At 40.4% G+C, this 16,933-nt stretch overlaps 5 protein-coding genes across 9 annotated transcripts in view; all 5 read left to right on the plus strand.

Annotated features, from left to right (window-relative positions):
• The window catches only part of LOC121177233 (immunoglobulin kappa light chain-like), a 23,963-nt gene continuing 7,030 nt past the window's right edge, over positions 1–16,933 (plus strand). Inside the window, exons 1-5 of one of the 3 annotated variants that reach the window (XR_005893194.1) lie at positions 1–85; positions 232–942; positions 1,054–1,182; positions 1,262–1,305; positions 1,432–1,662. Coding sequence is in view for 2 of the 3 variants with exons in the window: in XM_041031473.1 (XP_040887407.1) it covers positions 31–85; positions 232–942; positions 1,054–1,182; positions 1,262–1,305; positions 1,432–1,560 (1,068 nt within the window). In the remaining variant the exon portion in view is untranslated. Of the gene's footprint in view, positions 86–231; positions 943–1,053; positions 1,183–1,261; positions 1,306–1,431; positions 2,160–16,933 lie in introns of those variants that run through there. The other 2 variants (XM_041031473.1, XM_041031474.1) reach the window with 2 other exon arrangements.
• Positions 4,342–6,012, plus strand: LOC121177243 (immunoglobulin kappa light chain-like). Its single transcript, XM_041031489.1, has 4 exons — positions 4,342–4,434; positions 4,587–5,294; positions 5,382–5,518; positions 5,631–6,012. The coding sequence occupies exons 1-4, from the start codon at positions 4,380–4,382 to the stop codon at positions 5,745–5,747; spliced, it is 1,017 nt and encodes a 338-aa protein (XP_040887423.1). The 5' UTR covers positions 4,342–4,379; the 3' UTR covers positions 5,748–6,012.
• LOC121177236 lies at positions 6,444–8,446 on the plus strand. The gene is made up of 5 exons (XM_041031476.1): positions 6,444–6,562; positions 6,820–7,518; positions 7,606–7,737; positions 7,822–7,865; positions 7,957–8,446. Exons 1-5 carry the CDS (start codon positions 6,508–6,510, stop codon positions 8,074–8,076), a joined length of 1,050 nt encoding a protein of 349 aa, XP_040887410.1. The 5' UTR covers positions 6,444–6,507; the 3' UTR covers positions 8,077–8,446.
• The window catches only part of LOC121177235, a 17,265-nt gene continuing 11,061 nt past the window's right edge, over positions 10,730–16,933 (plus strand). The window contains exons 1-5 of one of the 2 annotated variants that reach the window (XR_005893195.1): positions 10,730–10,851; positions 10,999–11,700; positions 11,805–11,930; positions 12,021–12,064; positions 12,189–12,416. Coding sequence is in view for 1 of the 2 variants with exons in the window: in XM_041031475.1 (XP_040887409.1) it covers positions 10,788–10,851; positions 10,999–11,700; positions 11,805–11,930; positions 12,021–12,064; positions 12,189–12,308 (1,056 nt within the window). In the remaining variant the exon portion in view is untranslated. Of the gene's footprint in view, positions 10,852–10,998; positions 11,701–11,804; positions 11,931–12,020; positions 12,065–12,188; positions 12,648–16,933 lie in introns of those variants that run through there. The other variant, XM_041031475.1, reaches the window with a different exon arrangement.
• The window catches only part of LOC121177241, a 6,107-nt gene continuing 5,093 nt past the window's right edge, over positions 15,920–16,933 (plus strand). The window contains exons 1-2 of one of the 2 annotated variants that reach the window (XM_041031486.1): positions 15,926–15,995; positions 16,146–16,832. In XM_041031486.1, the coding sequence (XP_040887420.1) occupies positions 15,941–15,995; positions 16,146–16,832 (742 nt within the window). In that variant the 5' untranslated portion in view covers positions 15,926–15,940. Of the gene's footprint in view, positions 15,996–16,145; positions 16,833–16,933 lie in introns of both variants that reach the window. The other variant, XM_041031484.1, reaches the window with a different exon arrangement.

Genomic DNA, 16,933 nt, shown 5'->3' on the forward strand with positions numbered 1-16,933 from the left:
CTCAACATTCATCAAGGCATTCTGATCACGATGACATCTCTAAAGTTTGCTTTATATCTGACTGGGCTGTTCTTGTGGAAAATAGGTATGTTGGGGCTTTTGTGAATATATTTATATCATTAAAAAATGTATATCCACTGCTGACATCATTTTTAACTTTTCTTGCAATCATCCTGATAAACTTACAGCTTATCATGCCATTAACTGTATACTAATCTCTCTCCTCTTCAGGTTTGGCATCTGATATGAAATTGTCTACATATGTGCGTCAAGAGGGTGGTTTTATATCAGCTAATGTTGGAGACAATGTGACTCTGCGATGTTTCTATGACAGTGATGTTGCAGCAACGTTTTACTGGTATAAACAAGCTCCAGGAAAGAAACCAAGGTTCATGTCTTCCTTCTATAAACATGATAAGTTAGGTGGCACTTTTACCGGCGAATTCAAAAACAATCCACGTTTCTCACTGGACGCCGGAGACGGTAAGAACCACTTGACAATCACGGATTTACGTACTTCAGACTCAGCTACCTACTACTGCATAAGTACCAGTTCATTCAAGTTTGCATTTGCGGAGGGCGCTACTGTCAGCGTAAAGGGTTCAGGTGTGAACATCCAAGCTTTGGTCCATCAGTCAGCATCTGAGACCGTCCAGCCAGGAGGCTCTGTGACTCTCAGCTGTACAGTCCACACTGGGACCTGTGATGGAGAACACAGTGTTTACTGGATCAGAAACTCTGAAGGATCACACGCAGGACTCATTTACACCCATGGAGACAGGAATGATCAGTGTGAGAGGAAACCTGACACACAAACACACACCTGTTTCTACAACTTGCCAATGAGTAACTTGAATCTTTCTCATGCTGAGACCTACTACTGTGCTGTCGCCTCATGTGGACACGTGCTGTTTGGAAATGGGGACTTGCTGGACGTAGAGAGTAAGTGCTCCGAAATTCTAGCAGAGAACTACACTCTTATCGAATTTTACATAAGCACAAAAATAACAGCTAAAGTGTCTTTAATGTCCTGTGATGCTTGGCTCTCTGCAGATGAGATGAAGCCTCTTGGCTCATCTGTATATTTCCTAAGTGGAGCTTTGGCATTCACCACCATCACAAGTGTTTTACTGGCTTTCTCAGTGTGCATGATGCACAAGAGAAACAGCTGCCAATGCACAGGTAATTCATGCTGTTTGTATCTTACAGCCTGTATTCACTGGATATGACTTAGAAATAAACTTTCTATGTTTCACACCAGGGTCTCAAGCAAGATCTTCAGCTCCCTCCACAGCTAACACAGAGGTGAATATTACATATTTATATTAACTGCTGTATTAAAATCCAGATATATTATGTCGCACAATAATTGTGTATTTGGGGACTTGCATCATAATCTAATTCACTTAGTTTTTTTTTTTTTCCCCAAAGCAGGATTACAAATGCCAAGATTCAGACAACCTCCATTACGCTGCTTTAAAGAACCATAAGGTCAACCGAACAAGAAGACAGAGGGATGACAACTTGAGCGAATGTGTGTACTCTGAAGTGAGGCAGTAGAACTGTTCCCTCTGTACGTTGTTTTGATGTATGGGGTAACTGCAGGAGCAGTTACACATAGAGAGATATGGTCAGTGATGATGATGATGATTTCCACTGTCAGTCTCTCTGTGCTGCAGTGCTGGAAACACAAACATATTATATATGCGACAGCATCATGGAAACAGGCCACACATTGGTTTTAAAAATTTGATGGCACAAGAACGACAACATCCAATCCTCAGAAACATCAGTCACCTTGGTGTTTGTTGTACACATTGCTAAAGCAACTCAGTGATGAAAGAGTGTTTTTATAGCTTGTCTTGTGGTCTGCAGTCAAAAGATGAGATCGCTTCATGCTTCGCTAAGGGTCGCTCGTGCGTATTCACAAGCCTCTGCTCTAGGTTTTCTGTCAGTGTGGTTTCAAGAAGGATGTCTCCACAGTCTCACTTTTTTTTCCTCAAGCAAAGCAGTGGCCCATTTCAAACTCTAATTGTTTAGTATATGAATTCTTTTTTTCCACTGAAACCAGCATATTTAAAATGCCAGCTTCATTGATCACCGTTACAAGAGAAAGATCACAATGGAAATAAATGTTTTTCTTTTATTTTCAGCCACTATATGTGTGTATGTGTATTTTTATCAATGATCAAATCATTTTGATCCAACTGACGCTGAGAAAACGTGTGGGTGTGTGGTTTATAAACTATAAATATCATCTGCATCTCATGTCAGAAAGCTAAAAGTTGTGTTGTGGTAACACGATGCTTACGATGGAGGGAGTCACCAATCACCAGAGCACACCACAATCAGTGCATCTCAGAGACTGCTGCAGACATCTGGACTCAGCCTCAAGAAGAACTAGCACCATGCTAGTTGCGTGTTCCGGTGAACACACCTGGAAACACGAGCGAGGGATCGTGTCCTCGTTGCTTTGCTACCTAGTCACTGACATCATTTCGGCTGTGCTTCCACTGAACAGTCATTTCACTGAAACCTGTTCACTTTGCAGGTATCTTGTTGTATACCTCTCTCACTGCAGTGGTCTTTGTGGTTTTCAGCAGAATGCAGAGGCGTTTACGCTCTCAGCGCGGATTCACAGCAGCGGACTGCGTTTGTGGGGGATGTGTTGTTTAAGATAGAAATGCAATCCAGGAAGTCCAGTTGGTTTAGCTACAGTGGCCCTAAGCGTTCAGTACACTTCGGTTTAAGAAGCACACGTTTAAAAAAAAAAAAAAAAAAAAAGATGCTGCAAAGTGAGAAAACACAACCAGATACTGAAACCCTGCAGGCTGTTCTATAACAAGGTGAAGCCAAATGCATACTTCAAGGCAGGCAGGTTTGCGATGATGTTTTAACAACAGAAAGAGCAGGGTATAATGAGCAGAAACACTTTGATGTGGCACCACATGTGAGATTCAGTACTCCTTTAAGTCACTATTTCCAATTTTTTTCTGCACAAAATTTCACACTTCACACATCTTGCATCTTTGTCTTTGTAATTGCATTTGGTTCTCAAAGCCCTCTCTAAGGATCCACACTATCTGATGCTGATATCAGCCAATGACAGAGAGTGATTTGAGAATTTGACAGGAGATCAGGAGAAGACATGATGGCAGCCAACTCAGGAACAGGCTCAAGGAGAGGAAGAAGACGTCAAGGTGTCAAGATATCTGACTGTCCCCCCACTGAAAATGGGTCACAGCGGATAGTTGGTTCAGAGTCGCACACTACTTACAGATGTTTAACATGAGAATCAACTACAAATGTTCAGGTAACGTATGTGTATTTTTTGATCTGGAAACAAACTGGTCCAGTTCACACAGTTTACCACGAAAGTACTGAGATTTAGGTCCATAAGGGATACATTTCTGTTATTAAACAAAACTAAGAAATGATCCAAGAGTGCACTGATGAGAAACCCTCTCTCATGTCCTCTCACTGCCATTTGAACCATCTATCAGACGACCAACAAGCCTGAGTAAAACCCCTTTGTGGTCCACAAAGCACAAACGCTGTTAAGCATTAATGGTGAGTAGGTGCTGTGTCAGCGCATTGAAAAAAGGCCAAGCAGACCACACAGTTGAAGAGCTTCGGTTTGGGTTACAATGAAACATATCTACTTTCGATGGTTTCTGTATTATGTTACGACGTAAAGTAACATTCAGAGCAGCTACTGTGGTTTTCAACAGGATGCTGAGGTGTTTGAACTTGAACAAAAACGCACCTTGAGCCAAAGACCACTAGAATAACATCAGTCTGCAAAGTGTTCTAACAAGCAGCTAAAATTTAAATTCCTCTCACTGCAAGTTAATAAAAATAACATCAAAGATGTCACCTCTAAGGCAGGTAATTCAAAGTCGATGACCACTTCACACATGATGGACCCCGCCAGATACACAAGGCCGGACCCAGCTGTCGAGCCAGAAGAAAAACGATACGGCACACACCAGCTGCTGGATCTGCTCAGTGCTATTTGGTGTGTGTTACTTCGTAGATGATATAAATTTGGCTGTAATATAATTCTAGCTAAATTTAAATGCTGATCATTTACAGGAGAATTTACATTTATTTTGATCATTTTAATTGTTAATTGTAATGTCTAAAATGTTTAAAAAATAATTTATTTTACCATAATTTAAAATATGGTATCAAAAAAAGGCCTTTTATTCACCTTTTACCTTCCTTAAAAAATCTCTCACCATGTGAGCCCCCCCTCACATGTTCACACATGGTGTGTTTCGTAAGTAGGACATTACATCACGCTCAAACACAGTCTCGTCTCTGAAAGTAGAGAAAGTATCGAGGTTCTTTTCATTCAAGACAAGAACTCAAGCACGATGACATCTCTAAAGTTTGTCCTCTGTCTGTCATGTCTGTTCTTGGGGAAAATGGGTGAGTTGTGTGTTTTTTTTTCTGACTGCAGTTTGTATTGTGGTTTGTATCAACCCATTCCTGCAGCAAATTCTTGCATTTTTGTGTAAAGATTATGTTTCTGACAGATTTAATAAATTGTACATTTGCTTTTCATTCTTGTCTCACGTCAGCTCTGAAGACTGGCCTGAAAAAGCCCACACCTATGCAGCAAGAGAGACGTTTTAGATCAGCTGATGTTGGAGACACCGTGACTTTGGAGTGTTTCTATGAAAACGAAGATTCAGCATGGGTCTTCTGGTACAAGCAAACTTCGGGACAGAGGCCGAGGCTCATGTCAAGCTTTTATGTGTATGATACAAAAACCACTTTTTATCACGAATTCAAGAACAATTCACGCTTCGCACTGGGTTCAAACAGTAAAGCAAATAATTTGACAATTTCTGATTTGCAAATTTCAGACTCGGCTACTTACTATTGCGCAAGTAGCTATTCATTTATGTTTGAATTTGCGGAGGGCACGACTCTCAGTATAAAAGGTTCACATTTGAACATCCAGGCTTTGGTCCATCAGTCAGCATCTGAGACCGTCCAGCCAGGAGGCTCTGTGACTCTCAACTGTACAGTCCACACTGAGGCCTGTGATGATGAACACAGTGTTTACTGGTTCAGAAACTCTGAAGAATCTCAGCCAGGACTCATTTACACCCATGGAGACAGGAATGATCAGTGTGAGAGGAAACCTGACACACAAACACACACATGTTTCTACACCTTGTCACTGGGGAACCTGAATGTTTCTCATGCTGGGACCTACTACTGTGCTGTCGCCTCATGTGGACACATACTGTTCGGAGAAGGGACAAAGCTGGAATTGGAGGGTAAGTCACTTTATAACCAGAGTTCTCACATGTGAGAAGTAACACGTGTGAAAACAGAAAACTAATTGAATGTCTGGCTCTCTGCAGAGGCTGGCCTGGCATATTTCTGGCATGGAGTTTCAGCATTCACCACCATCCTGAGTATTTTGCTGGCTTTCTCATTGTGCATGAAAACCAAGAGAAACAGCTGCCGATCTGTGGCTCCCTCCACAGTAAATGCAGAGGTGAATAATAAGTGTCATAACTGTTGAATTGCCATTCACCTTTTAATTGTATAACTATAAACAGTTTGGTGTCCACTGCTTTAATTTATACTGAAATCTGTTTGGTTGCCAGGGTTACCAAGATGGAAAAAACCTCTATTATGCTACTTTGAGCAACCTGACCAGAAGATCAAGAGGACAGACAGATCAAACTTGGACTGAATGTGTGTACAAGCGCATTAAGCTGTAAGGCTGGACACGTTACATTTCTTTTCTTTGTTTCTGAGTAAGAGTCTCTTAGTGTCTCCTGCTTTGGTAATGTGATTTAGGATGTTATAATGTATCAAATCCATAATGTGTATTTAGCATATTTTTTTATTTTTTTTTTTTAAATGTGGTGTTTATTAGTGTTTGTTTACAATCAATAAATCTATGAAAATTTATAAGATCATTGTTTGTACAAATGAATAAATGATTTTTCTGTCAGATTAATTGGTGCTTTAGAAGTTGCTTGTTTATCCTCATTGATTTTTAAACAATGGGTTTTGTGTGTGAAGTTTATGTCATTAAAGATCAAATAAATATCCTTAAAATTTGGAACACTGCAGCTGTATCTCAGACTTCTTCGTACCTGGCTGTTATCAGAAAGTGAGTGAGTGAGTGAGTGAGTGAGTGAGTGAGTGAGTGAGTGAGTGCTGAAACTCAGTTGCTCCAGTGCCAAAATAAAATGGCAACAACAGATTCATTTCTCACTTTGGCCAATGAGGGCACTCATCCTGTCCCCATTTTGCTGACGCACCTGAGGAGCCATTATGTTCTTTTCCACTCAAGCAAAGTTTCTCAGAAAAGCAGCTTCACACTCTCGCTCATGGTGAACATGTGACCGTGTTTCCTACAGCATTTAGGACATACAGAGTCATTTTCTGGTCGACCAATCAAACGCTGTTTTGTCTGTTAAGAGTGGAAGAGGTATCAAGACTCTCTTCACTCCTCATAGCAACCTGAACACGATGGCACCTGCACAGTTTGTCTTTTATCTGGTGTCTTTGTTCTTGTGGACAATGGGTGAGTTAGGTTTTTGTGTTTTTACTGTACCGTCCCTTCACATGTAATTGCTTTTAATGATCTCAGTGACTAATATGCTGAAATGATCACATAAAAGCAATTTGAGAGAAAAATAAGAGTTGAATTCATGAATTCATTTTATGAAGTTAACGTCTCAGCATAGTGTTACTGGTACAAACAGACTCTGGGACTGAAACCAAGGCATATAAGGACATTAGGTTAACTGTGCGCTTGCTTTGTCTTTCCTGTCTCTTTAGCTCAGACGACTGATCTGTCCTCATCTGTCCATCAAGAGACAGGTTTTATATCAGCTCATGTTGGTGAAAGCGTAACTTTGCACTGTCTCTATCAAAATGATGTGGTAGCAAAGTATTACTGGTATAAGCAAGCTTTGGGACAGAAACCATGGCTCATCTCTACCTTCTACAAGTATGATAAAAATGGCACATTTTATAATGAATTCAAGAACAATCCACGCTTCACACTGGATGCTGATACTGGTAAAAATCACTTGACAATCTCAGATTTACGCACTTCAGACTCAGCTACTTACTATTGTGTAAGTAGCTTTTCAATAACATTTGAATTTGCGGAGGATTTGACTCTCAGTGTAAAGGATTCAAGGTTGAACAATCAGGCTTTAGTTTATCAGTCATCATCTGAGGCCGTCCAGCCAGGAGGCTCTGTGACTCTCAACTGTACAGTCCACATTGGGACCTGTGATGGAGAACACAGTGTTTACTGGATCAGAAACTCTGAAGAATCTCACCCAGGACTCATTTACTCCCATGGAGACAAGAACGATCAGTGTGAGAGGAAACCTGACTCACAAACACACACCTGTGTCTACAACTTGGCACGAAACAGTCTAAATCTTTTTCGTGCTGAGACCTACTACTGTGCTGTCGCTTCATGTGGACACTTACTCTTTGGAAACAGGACCGAGCTGGACTTTGGTAAGACACTTTATAGCAGAAGTCATATTTTTACTTTAAACTCTGGATGAACGCAGCTAAAAGCTCTGTATTGTGTCCTATTTGCAGAATCTGCAGATGAATACTCTCTTACCTCGTTGTATTTCTTGAGTGGGGCTGTCGCATTCACCACCACCCTGAGTGTTTTACTGGCTTTCTCCGTGTGTGTGATCAGCAGGAGAAAAAGCTGCCATTGTACAGGTAATTGGTGTTATCTATATTCCAAATATGCATTTAGTGAATGTGAAATAATAACTTAAAAAAAGGCTTTCTGTTTTTCCCCAGAGTCTCCTATGAGATTGTCAGATCCCGACAGAAAAAATGTAGAGGTAATTTCTTACTGCTTTTAAAACTGACATTTTTTGGTGGTTTTTATTTCTGTCGTGGACCACATCGTAATGTGTCCTTTTTCATTATCAGGGTTACCAAAACGAAGATTATCTCAATTACAACGCTTTAAGGGTGAACAAGATCAACAGGCGAGGAAGACCGAAGGACAGCACCTGGAGTGAATGTGTGTACTTCAGCGCAAAACAGTAACTGACTCTTTAAAAAGCCTTTTTTGTAAACATGATTTCACTTAAATATGATGAATGTAAAGAACTGCTTTCAAATAAATTCATTCAAACAAGCTTTGTACAAAGACAACACATGAAGTGCAATGAACTATGTCTGTGCCAGATTTACCACAGAGGTTCTGGTACCTGACAGCAAAGTGAGTACTAAGACCACAGCATTCAAATTCAATTAAAATAAATATCTACGGCATGTGAACGCTAGAAATGTGCTTCAAAGCCACCCCCCTATCACTGACGCAGTACATGCAGCATGAAGACGTCAGAAACAGGACGATCCTGTTAGCAGATGAACATGCTGGCTGTGTGCAGCTGTGAAGTGTGGTGATTTTTAGTTTAAGGATTGACTGAAACTTTTGTCTTTGTGTATTTGTGGGTTCATTTCAATTTACAGTAGATTAGAATGAATTCTTTGTGCTCAGTTTATACATTTAGCACAAATAAAATGATGTTATATGACAAGCAGCTGTGATTTTTTTTAGCATGACGCGTGTGTGAGTGTATGCGCACCCACAAACCACAAGACATTTTCTGCTAGCATGAATATTCAGAGTTAAAAGAGTCTTTGGGTCAGACTCTGCAGAGGCTACAGAGTACAACAGATTAGCCTGTTGATTACTCAGAACACAAAAACAAGAGACAACTACACACGGGCTGCAACAAAAACTGTCAGTGCATGCAGACAACCTGCATCTACGTAGCTGCTATGATGGAAATGTCTATACAAGCTGGAAATATCACCACATTATCACAATCATGAACATTATGCCACACTCAAGACAAGCACAAAACCCAACAAACACAACCTCTTTATAAGAAGTCGGCTCCTTGATGCTGACTGGTGAAAACTAATGTGTCCCCTGCATTACAGCCTTGTTTGTCATAGCATCGAGTCTGAGGCCATGAGGTATTGTCATTTCTGTGAAGAAAGTCGTTCAACTAGTCTGCCGTATAATTTATGCACACAAAGATTTGTCTGAGAGCATCAAGGGAATTAAATCTCCAGCTTTGATGGCACTGAGGAAGAGAGAAATCTAAACCCACAGAGAATGGAGCATAATGAGAGATCAGTATGTTAATATGTCTAATAATTTAAACAGAGCACAGTGGAAACCAGTCTATGATTTAGAAAAAAATTAAAAAAAATAGTTCCCCTACCTTTAGACACAATGATTGAGTGATAGACACCGAAGTTGCTCTCAGAAGCCGCTGCACAGTGGGACCATGGTGGTTTCACTGCAAAAACAAATTACGTTATATGAGGTATATATATTAGATATTTCAAAAGGGCAAAAATATTTTCCCAGTTTCAGTGCAGCACCAAAACCTTTACAGTTCCATGAAGTGACTGTAGCCTAGCCTAGCCATTCAATAAAACCAGAAATCTTTTAACAACAGAAAACAAACAAGGAAGCCCACCTAAACACTGTCTTTGAACACAGCAACAAATGCCACAGGCTGAAATGGAGGAAGTCAGCTAAAGCAAAGAAAACAAATGTTACAGTTCAGTGATTTCTGGACTCAAATGCAGACACATGCAGACACAGTCTAGCTAAATGTAGCAACTCTTTAACTTACAGTCAAGCCGGAGGACAAGATGGCAGAACAGAATCGAGGTACTGGGGTAACATTAACTTGACGGAACTTTTCCATTAGCAAAACAACAAAAGAGGTAAAATCCACAGAAACAATGGGGAACTAACACAGAGGAACTAACCAAGGAGAGAAGTGAACACACAGAATACACAGTGGGGGCAGACGTAATTAGGAACAGGTGAAACACATTAGGGTGGGGCAAAATATCACAAAGGTGGAAACTGACACTGTGGCTGACACACTATGAATGTAACTTCAAAATAAAACAGGAAATAATACACAAAAAATAAATAAATAAAATAAAATAAAATAAAATAAAATAAAATAAAATAAAATAAAATAAAATAAAGAAAGCAAACAAGTCCAGAAAAGAGTCTAAAGGGGCTGATAACAACAACAACAACAACAACCCTATTAAACCCAAACATATCTATCATCATTATAACAGGAAGTATAACTATGTTTCAAAATCAAATGCACACAGTGATTTTTGGGGGGTGGGGGTAATTGGGTGGGGCAGACAATGTAGGTATGTATCACTTTGGTCATGTAGTCAGGAAAAGTGTAGACCCAGGTTTCCCGGTACTGAAGCGGTGCCTGTTGGCACCTGAGACAGAGAATGTTGACCTGATCCTGGCCCTAGTGGATCTCGGCAGTAACGACCGTTGGATGCTCATCAGTCGCTGATTTTGTCGCCACATAGCTCAAGCTGCTTGTACTCCACATCTTTCACCTTGGTTTTAAGGAGACGGCTGCAGAAAACTCAAAGGCAATCACAACACTGCAGGAATGTGAAAAAAAAAAAATCAGTATGGTGTTACATGAGTGAGGATAAGCTGTCTTTCATATTTTGGTGATTTGAAATCTAATTTCCAAGTTGAAGTGCAGTTTTATTCTTCATAGATCTCCAACCATGTGCTGTAAATCTTCTCAGAAGCTAAACCTGAAACTATAGGTGGCACTGACTATGTGATCATGTTTCCTTAAGACAACATAGTCACTTCAGATTGGCCAATCAAACACAGTCTTGTCTGTGAGGTGGGAGAAAAGATCAAGAGTCTTTTCACTCCAGTGAGCTATATGAACAAGATGACATCTCTAAAGTTTGTTTTCTATCTGATGTGTTTGTTCCTGGGGAAAATGGGTGAGTAGCTTCTCGTAGCTCCAACATTTAGAGTGCATGGTCACTCTTAGTGTCACTGCTTCTCACGTTTTCAGCGTAATATACATAATGTGACTTACTGTGATGAATTAATTGTGCATTTGCTTTGTCTTTCCTGCCACTTTTCAGCTGGGACAACTGATCTGTCCTCATCTGTCCGTCAAGAGAGAGGTTTTGTATCAACTCATGTTGGTGAAACTGTAACTTTACAATGTTTCTATGACGCTGCTGTGGTAGCTAAATATTACTGGTATAAGCAAATTTGGGGACAGACACCAAGGCTCATCTGTACCTTCTTTGTTTATGATAAAAATGGCACATTTTATGAGGAATTCAAGAACAATGCACGCTTCACACTGGATGCTGAAACTGGTAAAAATCACTTGACAATCTCGGATTTACGCACTTCAGACTCAGCTACTTACTATTGTGTTAGTAGCTATTCAATAACATTTGAATTTGTGGAGAATTTGATTCTCAGTGTAAAGGATTCAAGGTTGAACAATCAGGCTTTAGTCCATCAGTCATCATCTGAGACTGTCCAGCCAGGAGGCTCTGTGACTCTCAGCTGTACAGTCCACACGGGGACCTGTGATGATGAACACAGTGTTTACTGGATCAGAAACTCTGAAGAATCTCAGCCAGGACTCATTTACACCCATGGAGACAGGAATGATCAGTGTGAGAGGAAACCTGACACACAAACACACACCTGTGTCTACAACTTGTCACTAAAGAGGCTGAATCTTTCTCATGCTGGGACCTACTACTGTGCTTTTGCCTCATGTGGACAAATAGTGTTTGGAAACGGGACCAAACTGAACACTGAGGGTAAGTAACTTCATGTGATAAACTGTTAAACTTTAATTAAACAAGAGATGAACACAGACTGAAAAGCTGCTTTGTAATGTCTCCTCATATTTGACTCTCTGCAGATGAGGAAGATTTCCCTCCCTTGGTGTATTTCTTGAGTAGCGCCTTGGCATTCACCTCATTTATTAGCATTATACTGGCTTTCTTACTGTGCATGATAAATAAGAGAAACAGCTGCCAAGCTACAGGTAAATGTTCCATTTTGTATCTGCAGTGTGTATTTACTGATTATAGCATTACAGAAACATGACTTTCCACTGTTTTTTTTTTTTTTTCAGAATCTCATGCAAGATTTTCAGCTTTCTCCACAGCAAATGCAGAGGTATTTTCTGTCTAGATTAAGTTTCAAAATTATGTCTACACCATGACAAGTATTTCTGTTGAAATAGTTTCTTACATACATCATGTGCCATAGTTTGATTGATTGTTTTATATTCCATTACCAGAGTGGCCAAAATGACGAAAACATCCATTATGCAGCTTTAAGTGTAAAAAAGTTCAACAGTTCAAGAAGACAAAAGGATGACAAGGTGTCTGAATGCGTGTACTCCCGTGTGAAGCAATGAAGCTGGACAGGTTTCATCTTTGTCTCTGAGTAACAGAACATTACTACAGTTCTCTCTTTCTGTGTAATTTAAGTGTAATTTTGCCCAAAATGTTTTGCTTGAACCTTTGTTGCGCAGTGGGCTATGTATCCTCACAACTCTGCTTATTGTGCTTTTAGCTTGTGGAAAAAGAAATTCAGTCTCAAACAAATAGTTTTCCTGAATTCAGTTGTGCTGTGCAACAAGGTACTATGACATGTTGACCTTGAGAATGTGTGTCTATATGTGTGTGATTTATGAATTTTCAGATCATTTCTTCTTTTTATGTCTGTGAAGCATTTTGTGACCTTGATTTTTTTTTTTAATAATTCTTTTAAATAAAGAATGAGAGATTTGTAGCTCCAGTCATTTGCTCCGTGGTTTCTAAGTGAAGATTCGTTCTAAGACTCCAGAAAATCATTAGTCAGATTTGCTGTTGGACACAGCAGAGGACAGGAAACTTGACATTAATTCATTAGCCTGGAAAAAAATAAAACTATCTCCACACTGTATTTCCCATACTTTGAAGGGAAGAGGAGATTTAGGAGAAATGTTTAAACAATCATCACTAACAGAGGACCTTTGAAACTGACAGGAACACTGTGTATATATTTCACTCGTTAAACGATAAATCCGTCTGGTAAATGTTCGCCATGCCATATTTGGAGGTAGATGGTAAATAACTATGCTGGCGACAGGAACGATCAGTGTGAGAGGAAACCCAGCACACAAAACACACACCTGTGTCTACAACTTGTCACTGAAGAGTCAGTATTCTCATTAAAACAAGCTTTTCCAAAGACATTACATGACCTGTACGTATGAATGATTTCCACTTCCCCTGTGCCACCAGACTGCATTAGATGTCTGTGTTTCTGGTGCAATTACTCACTGTGCGGAGGAAACTGGAAAGTACAATGTTAAACGTGCGTAAATGCGCAGTTCAGAGTGGAATATATACCCCCTGCTGAGGTGTGTACTTTTTCACAAAGCCAAGCTTTCATCGTTTACAGAAACTGCAGATCAGTAGCTGTAGACACGGTGACCACATGCATCACGCTAGCATCTTTTTACAGTTTCCATTTTCATGCAGGATGACGGGTGTGAGTTGAGCCACAATACTTTGAACTTGAGCGTGTGTGTACCACAACGACAATGTGAAATTACATATATACATATGTACGTGTGCTTCAGCTTCCTCCACAGTAAGCGGAGGTATAATCTATATTTAGATTAACGCTAAAAATGATTTATGTATATATAAAACTCTCGGGGCTGTGACCCCCAAACTGGGAGGGTGGCTCCAGCAGATCCCTGGAACAACACCTGAGATCTCTGTCCAGAAGAGTGCAGTCCTAAGATACTGTGCAGGGCCCTCAGGCTCCCAGGCCTCTGATAGAGGGCCTGAGCTTGAAGGAAAAAGACCATCCACAGGGGCAATATATCTCTAGAAGTCAAGGGGCCTAATACAATATGTCGGTCAATCAAGCAGAACACTTGTGAAGTGAAAGTCTCCTGGTATAAAATACCCTTTTGTGTGTCCCTGGGCATTGTTTCTTCACTGAAACAATAACATAAAGAGGGAATTTCACATGCATTTTTGCACAGAACAGGGGTTGTGCATTTTGTCCTCCATCATTTATAATCAGATGATATTTGGCAGGCGTCTCTTCATGGCCAATATGGGGAACGGGGACAATTATGGCAACGAAAAATGGTTTCATTGTACATATGTGCATGTGGCCTCAGCCCAGTAACTCCCCTGGCCTACATCATCCGTGACACATTCAGTCCATTCATCTGTAATGAAACCACAACCACTGATGACCACAAAGTTCAGCATCTCAGCCATTCATATTCTGTGAGGTGAGAGTGATGAACCAATCAGACAGATCATCACAGATGTGTTGAACTGTAGGAGAAGGAGACAAGATAATGCTGTACTTTGCAAACTTTCTCTTGCTCTGCTCTTTGTGTACGCCAGTGTAAAGCAATGAACCTGGAGTGTGGTGACTGATGAATCAGGAACCTTTCTGATGCTGAAACTCATTCATCTTCTGTAGTTCATCATTAAAGCATCAAAGTTGCATCTCAAGATCATTTCTGTCTGTCTGCCCTGAAGGAAATCTGCTTTGAGCTTATCATTGGATGCAGACAATGGACAGATCATGCTCAAAAGTCCCCTCTGATCTATTTATACCTTCCTGCGACCGGAAGAATAAGCGCAGGTTGTAACCTTTAAACCTGACAGTTCTCAGCGTTTGACTTTTGCTTTGATCCTGTGGTGAAAAAGTTGTGAACTGGTGCGCAGGTTTCTGCAGGTGGAAACTGAAGTCCTAGCTTGAACACAGGAAGACTGGCCTGTGGCCTCAAGGCCACAGCGTACAGCAGCTCAGGCGGAAGTCAACAGCAAAGACATTTTACACAGCAGCTGTGTGAAACACTTAACATGCTGCATACACCAAGGAGATAATACACCACAAAGAACTGAGTGGTTATGTAATGTAATGAAATGTAGTAATGCAGTGTGAGGGAAGAAAGTGAGCATGTTAGCTAGTATAGTATAGGACTTTTCCCTACAAATGTTGCCTACAAATGGTTTCAGTTGCTTAATATTGATTAGAAAGTCATATAGAGCACTTCTAGACTTTATTCTTTATAATATTATCTACAGAGACCCAATGTTTCCCCCAAGCGCAAGTGCTTATCAATGATGGCAGAAAGGAAAAACTCGCTGTACATGGGTAGAAACCTTGAACAGAACCTGGCTCATGGTGGGCAGCCATCTGCCTCGAATGGTTGGGTTGAGAGTGAGAGAGAGAGAGAGAGAGAGAGAGAGGGGGGTGTGTGAGAAAGAAAGAGGGTGGGTTAGAAAGAAAGAGGGAGGAGGGGCAAGAGGGGAGGAAAGAGAACATAATTATAATATTGTTTCTAGGCTCAGAAAGCACTGAGAGAAGAGGTAGCTTCATCATCAGCATCATTACCTATCATCTGTCAACAAATCACCATGGTCTCTCTTGGCAAGGTTATCCAATCACCAAGGCAGCCTTTGCACAGACTTTAGATGAACAATTTTTATTTACAGTTGCAAGTCCAATCACATGCTTTTATTTTTGTGTATCTATTTTGCTTATATATATGCGCACACCACTTTTGGGTTGTTGGTGTTACATGTTGCCCGATCACAAAATGTTCCCTGGATATAGATATCCAGCTATCCTGCACACTCTACTTACACAGTAGATCAGACGATAATGATGCTTATTGCATGATTGTAGCATGACATTGATCCGTTAAACAGCAGAGATGATATTATATGTATATGACTATACTTTGAAAATAGCTACTTATGTTCTAACTACTGAAATTAATAATTTCAAATGGTAGTATTCTACACACAGGAAATCAGTCAACAGGTATATATTCCTCCTTGCCAGTTTTCATTTTAGTCACAAACACACATAAACTATCAACACAGAACATGGCACTGATCATGTGTTCACTGTTTCCAAAACAGGACATTCAATCTGATTGGCCAGTCAAACACAGTCTTCTCTGTGAAGAGTGGAGAACGTACTGAGATTCAGTCCATTCAACACAGCGTCTGAAGCACGATGACGCCTCCAAACTTTGCTTTGTATTTCACATGCCTGTTGGTGGTGAACATAGGTAAGCTGTGTTTTCTGACTCTCTGTTGTTTGCTTTAAACCATAACTATATGTTTGTTTGTAACATTTTCTCATGTATTCTGTAAAACAGAGCATTACAACATACTAGCATCAAATCACTCGTGTATCTGCTTTGTCTCTTCTCCCTCAGCTCATTTGACTTTTCAACAACCATCTTTACGTTTTGAATCAGCTAATGTTGATGAAAATGTGACTTTGCCGTGCCTGTGTCAAGATAACACAGCAGTGATGTTTTACTGGTATAAACAAACTCTGGGACAGAAGCCAAAGCTGATTTTGACATTCTATATGCACAGTGATAAAACCACATTTGAAGATGAATTTCACTATTCACGTTTCTCCCTGAATATTGGAAACAGTGGAAATGTTTTGAACATTTCACATTTGCAAATTTCAGACTCAGCCACTTACTACTGTGCAAGTGGCAATTTAGAGGACTATGAATTTTGTCAGGGCACAACAGTCAGTGTAAAAGGTTCAGGTTTGAACATCCAGGCTTTAGTTCATCAGTCACCATCTGAGACCGTCCAGCCAGGAGGCTCTGTGACTCTCAGCTGTACAGTCCACACTGGGACCTGTGATGGAGAACACAGTGTTTACTGGTTCAGAAACTCTGAAGAATCTCAGCCAGGACTCATTTACACCCATGGAGACAGGAATGATCAGTGTGAGAGGAAACCTGACACACAAACACACACCTGTTTCTACAACTTGCCAATGGAGAACCACAGTCTTTCACATGCTGGGACCTACGACTGTGCTGTCGCCTCATGTGGACACATACTGTTTGGAAACAGGACCAAGCAGGACTCTAAGGGTAAGTCATTTACAGCAGGGATTGTCCCATTTGATAAATAGTGCTCCTGAAAAGATAGATTCAGATTTTTGACGACGACGTTGAATCTGTCCTTTAATCAA

Source organism: Toxotes jaculatrix, chromosome 23 (genome assembly GCF_017976425.1).
Source record: "Toxotes jaculatrix isolate fToxJac2 chromosome 23, fToxJac2.pri, whole genome shotgun sequence".
Classification (NCBI taxonomy): Eukaryota; Metazoa; Chordata; class Actinopteri; family Toxotidae; genus Toxotes; species Toxotes jaculatrix.

What these genes read in the sequence shown, in the direction of transcription:
- LOC121177243 (XM_041031489.1), top strand. Translation starts at nt 4,380, where the DNA reads ATGACATCTCTAAAGTTTGTCCTCTGTCTGTCATGTCTGTTCTTGGGG. An exon ending in GACAAAGCTGGAATTGGAGG is followed by an intron (nt 5,295 to 5,381) that starts GTAAGTCACTTT and finishes GGCTCTCTGCAG; the next exon opens with AGGCTGGCCTGGCATATTTC. An exon ending in CCTCCACAGTAAATGCAGAG is followed by an intron (nt 5,519 to 5,630) that starts GTGAATAATAAG and finishes TTTGGTTGCCAG; the next exon opens with GGTTACCAAGATGGAAAAAA.
- LOC121177236 (XM_041031476.1), top strand. Translation starts at nt 6,508, where the DNA reads ATGGCACCTGCACAGTTTGTCTTTTATCTGGTGTCTTTGTTCTTGTGG. An exon ending in CAGGACCGAGCTGGACTTTG is followed by an intron (nt 7,519 to 7,605) that starts GTAAGACACTTT and finishes TCCTATTTGCAG; the next exon opens with AATCTGCAGATGAATACTCT. An exon ending in AAAAAGCTGCCATTGTACAG is followed by an intron (nt 7,738 to 7,821) that starts GTAATTGGTGTT and finishes GTTTTTCCCCAG; the next exon opens with AGTCTCCTATGAGATTGTCA.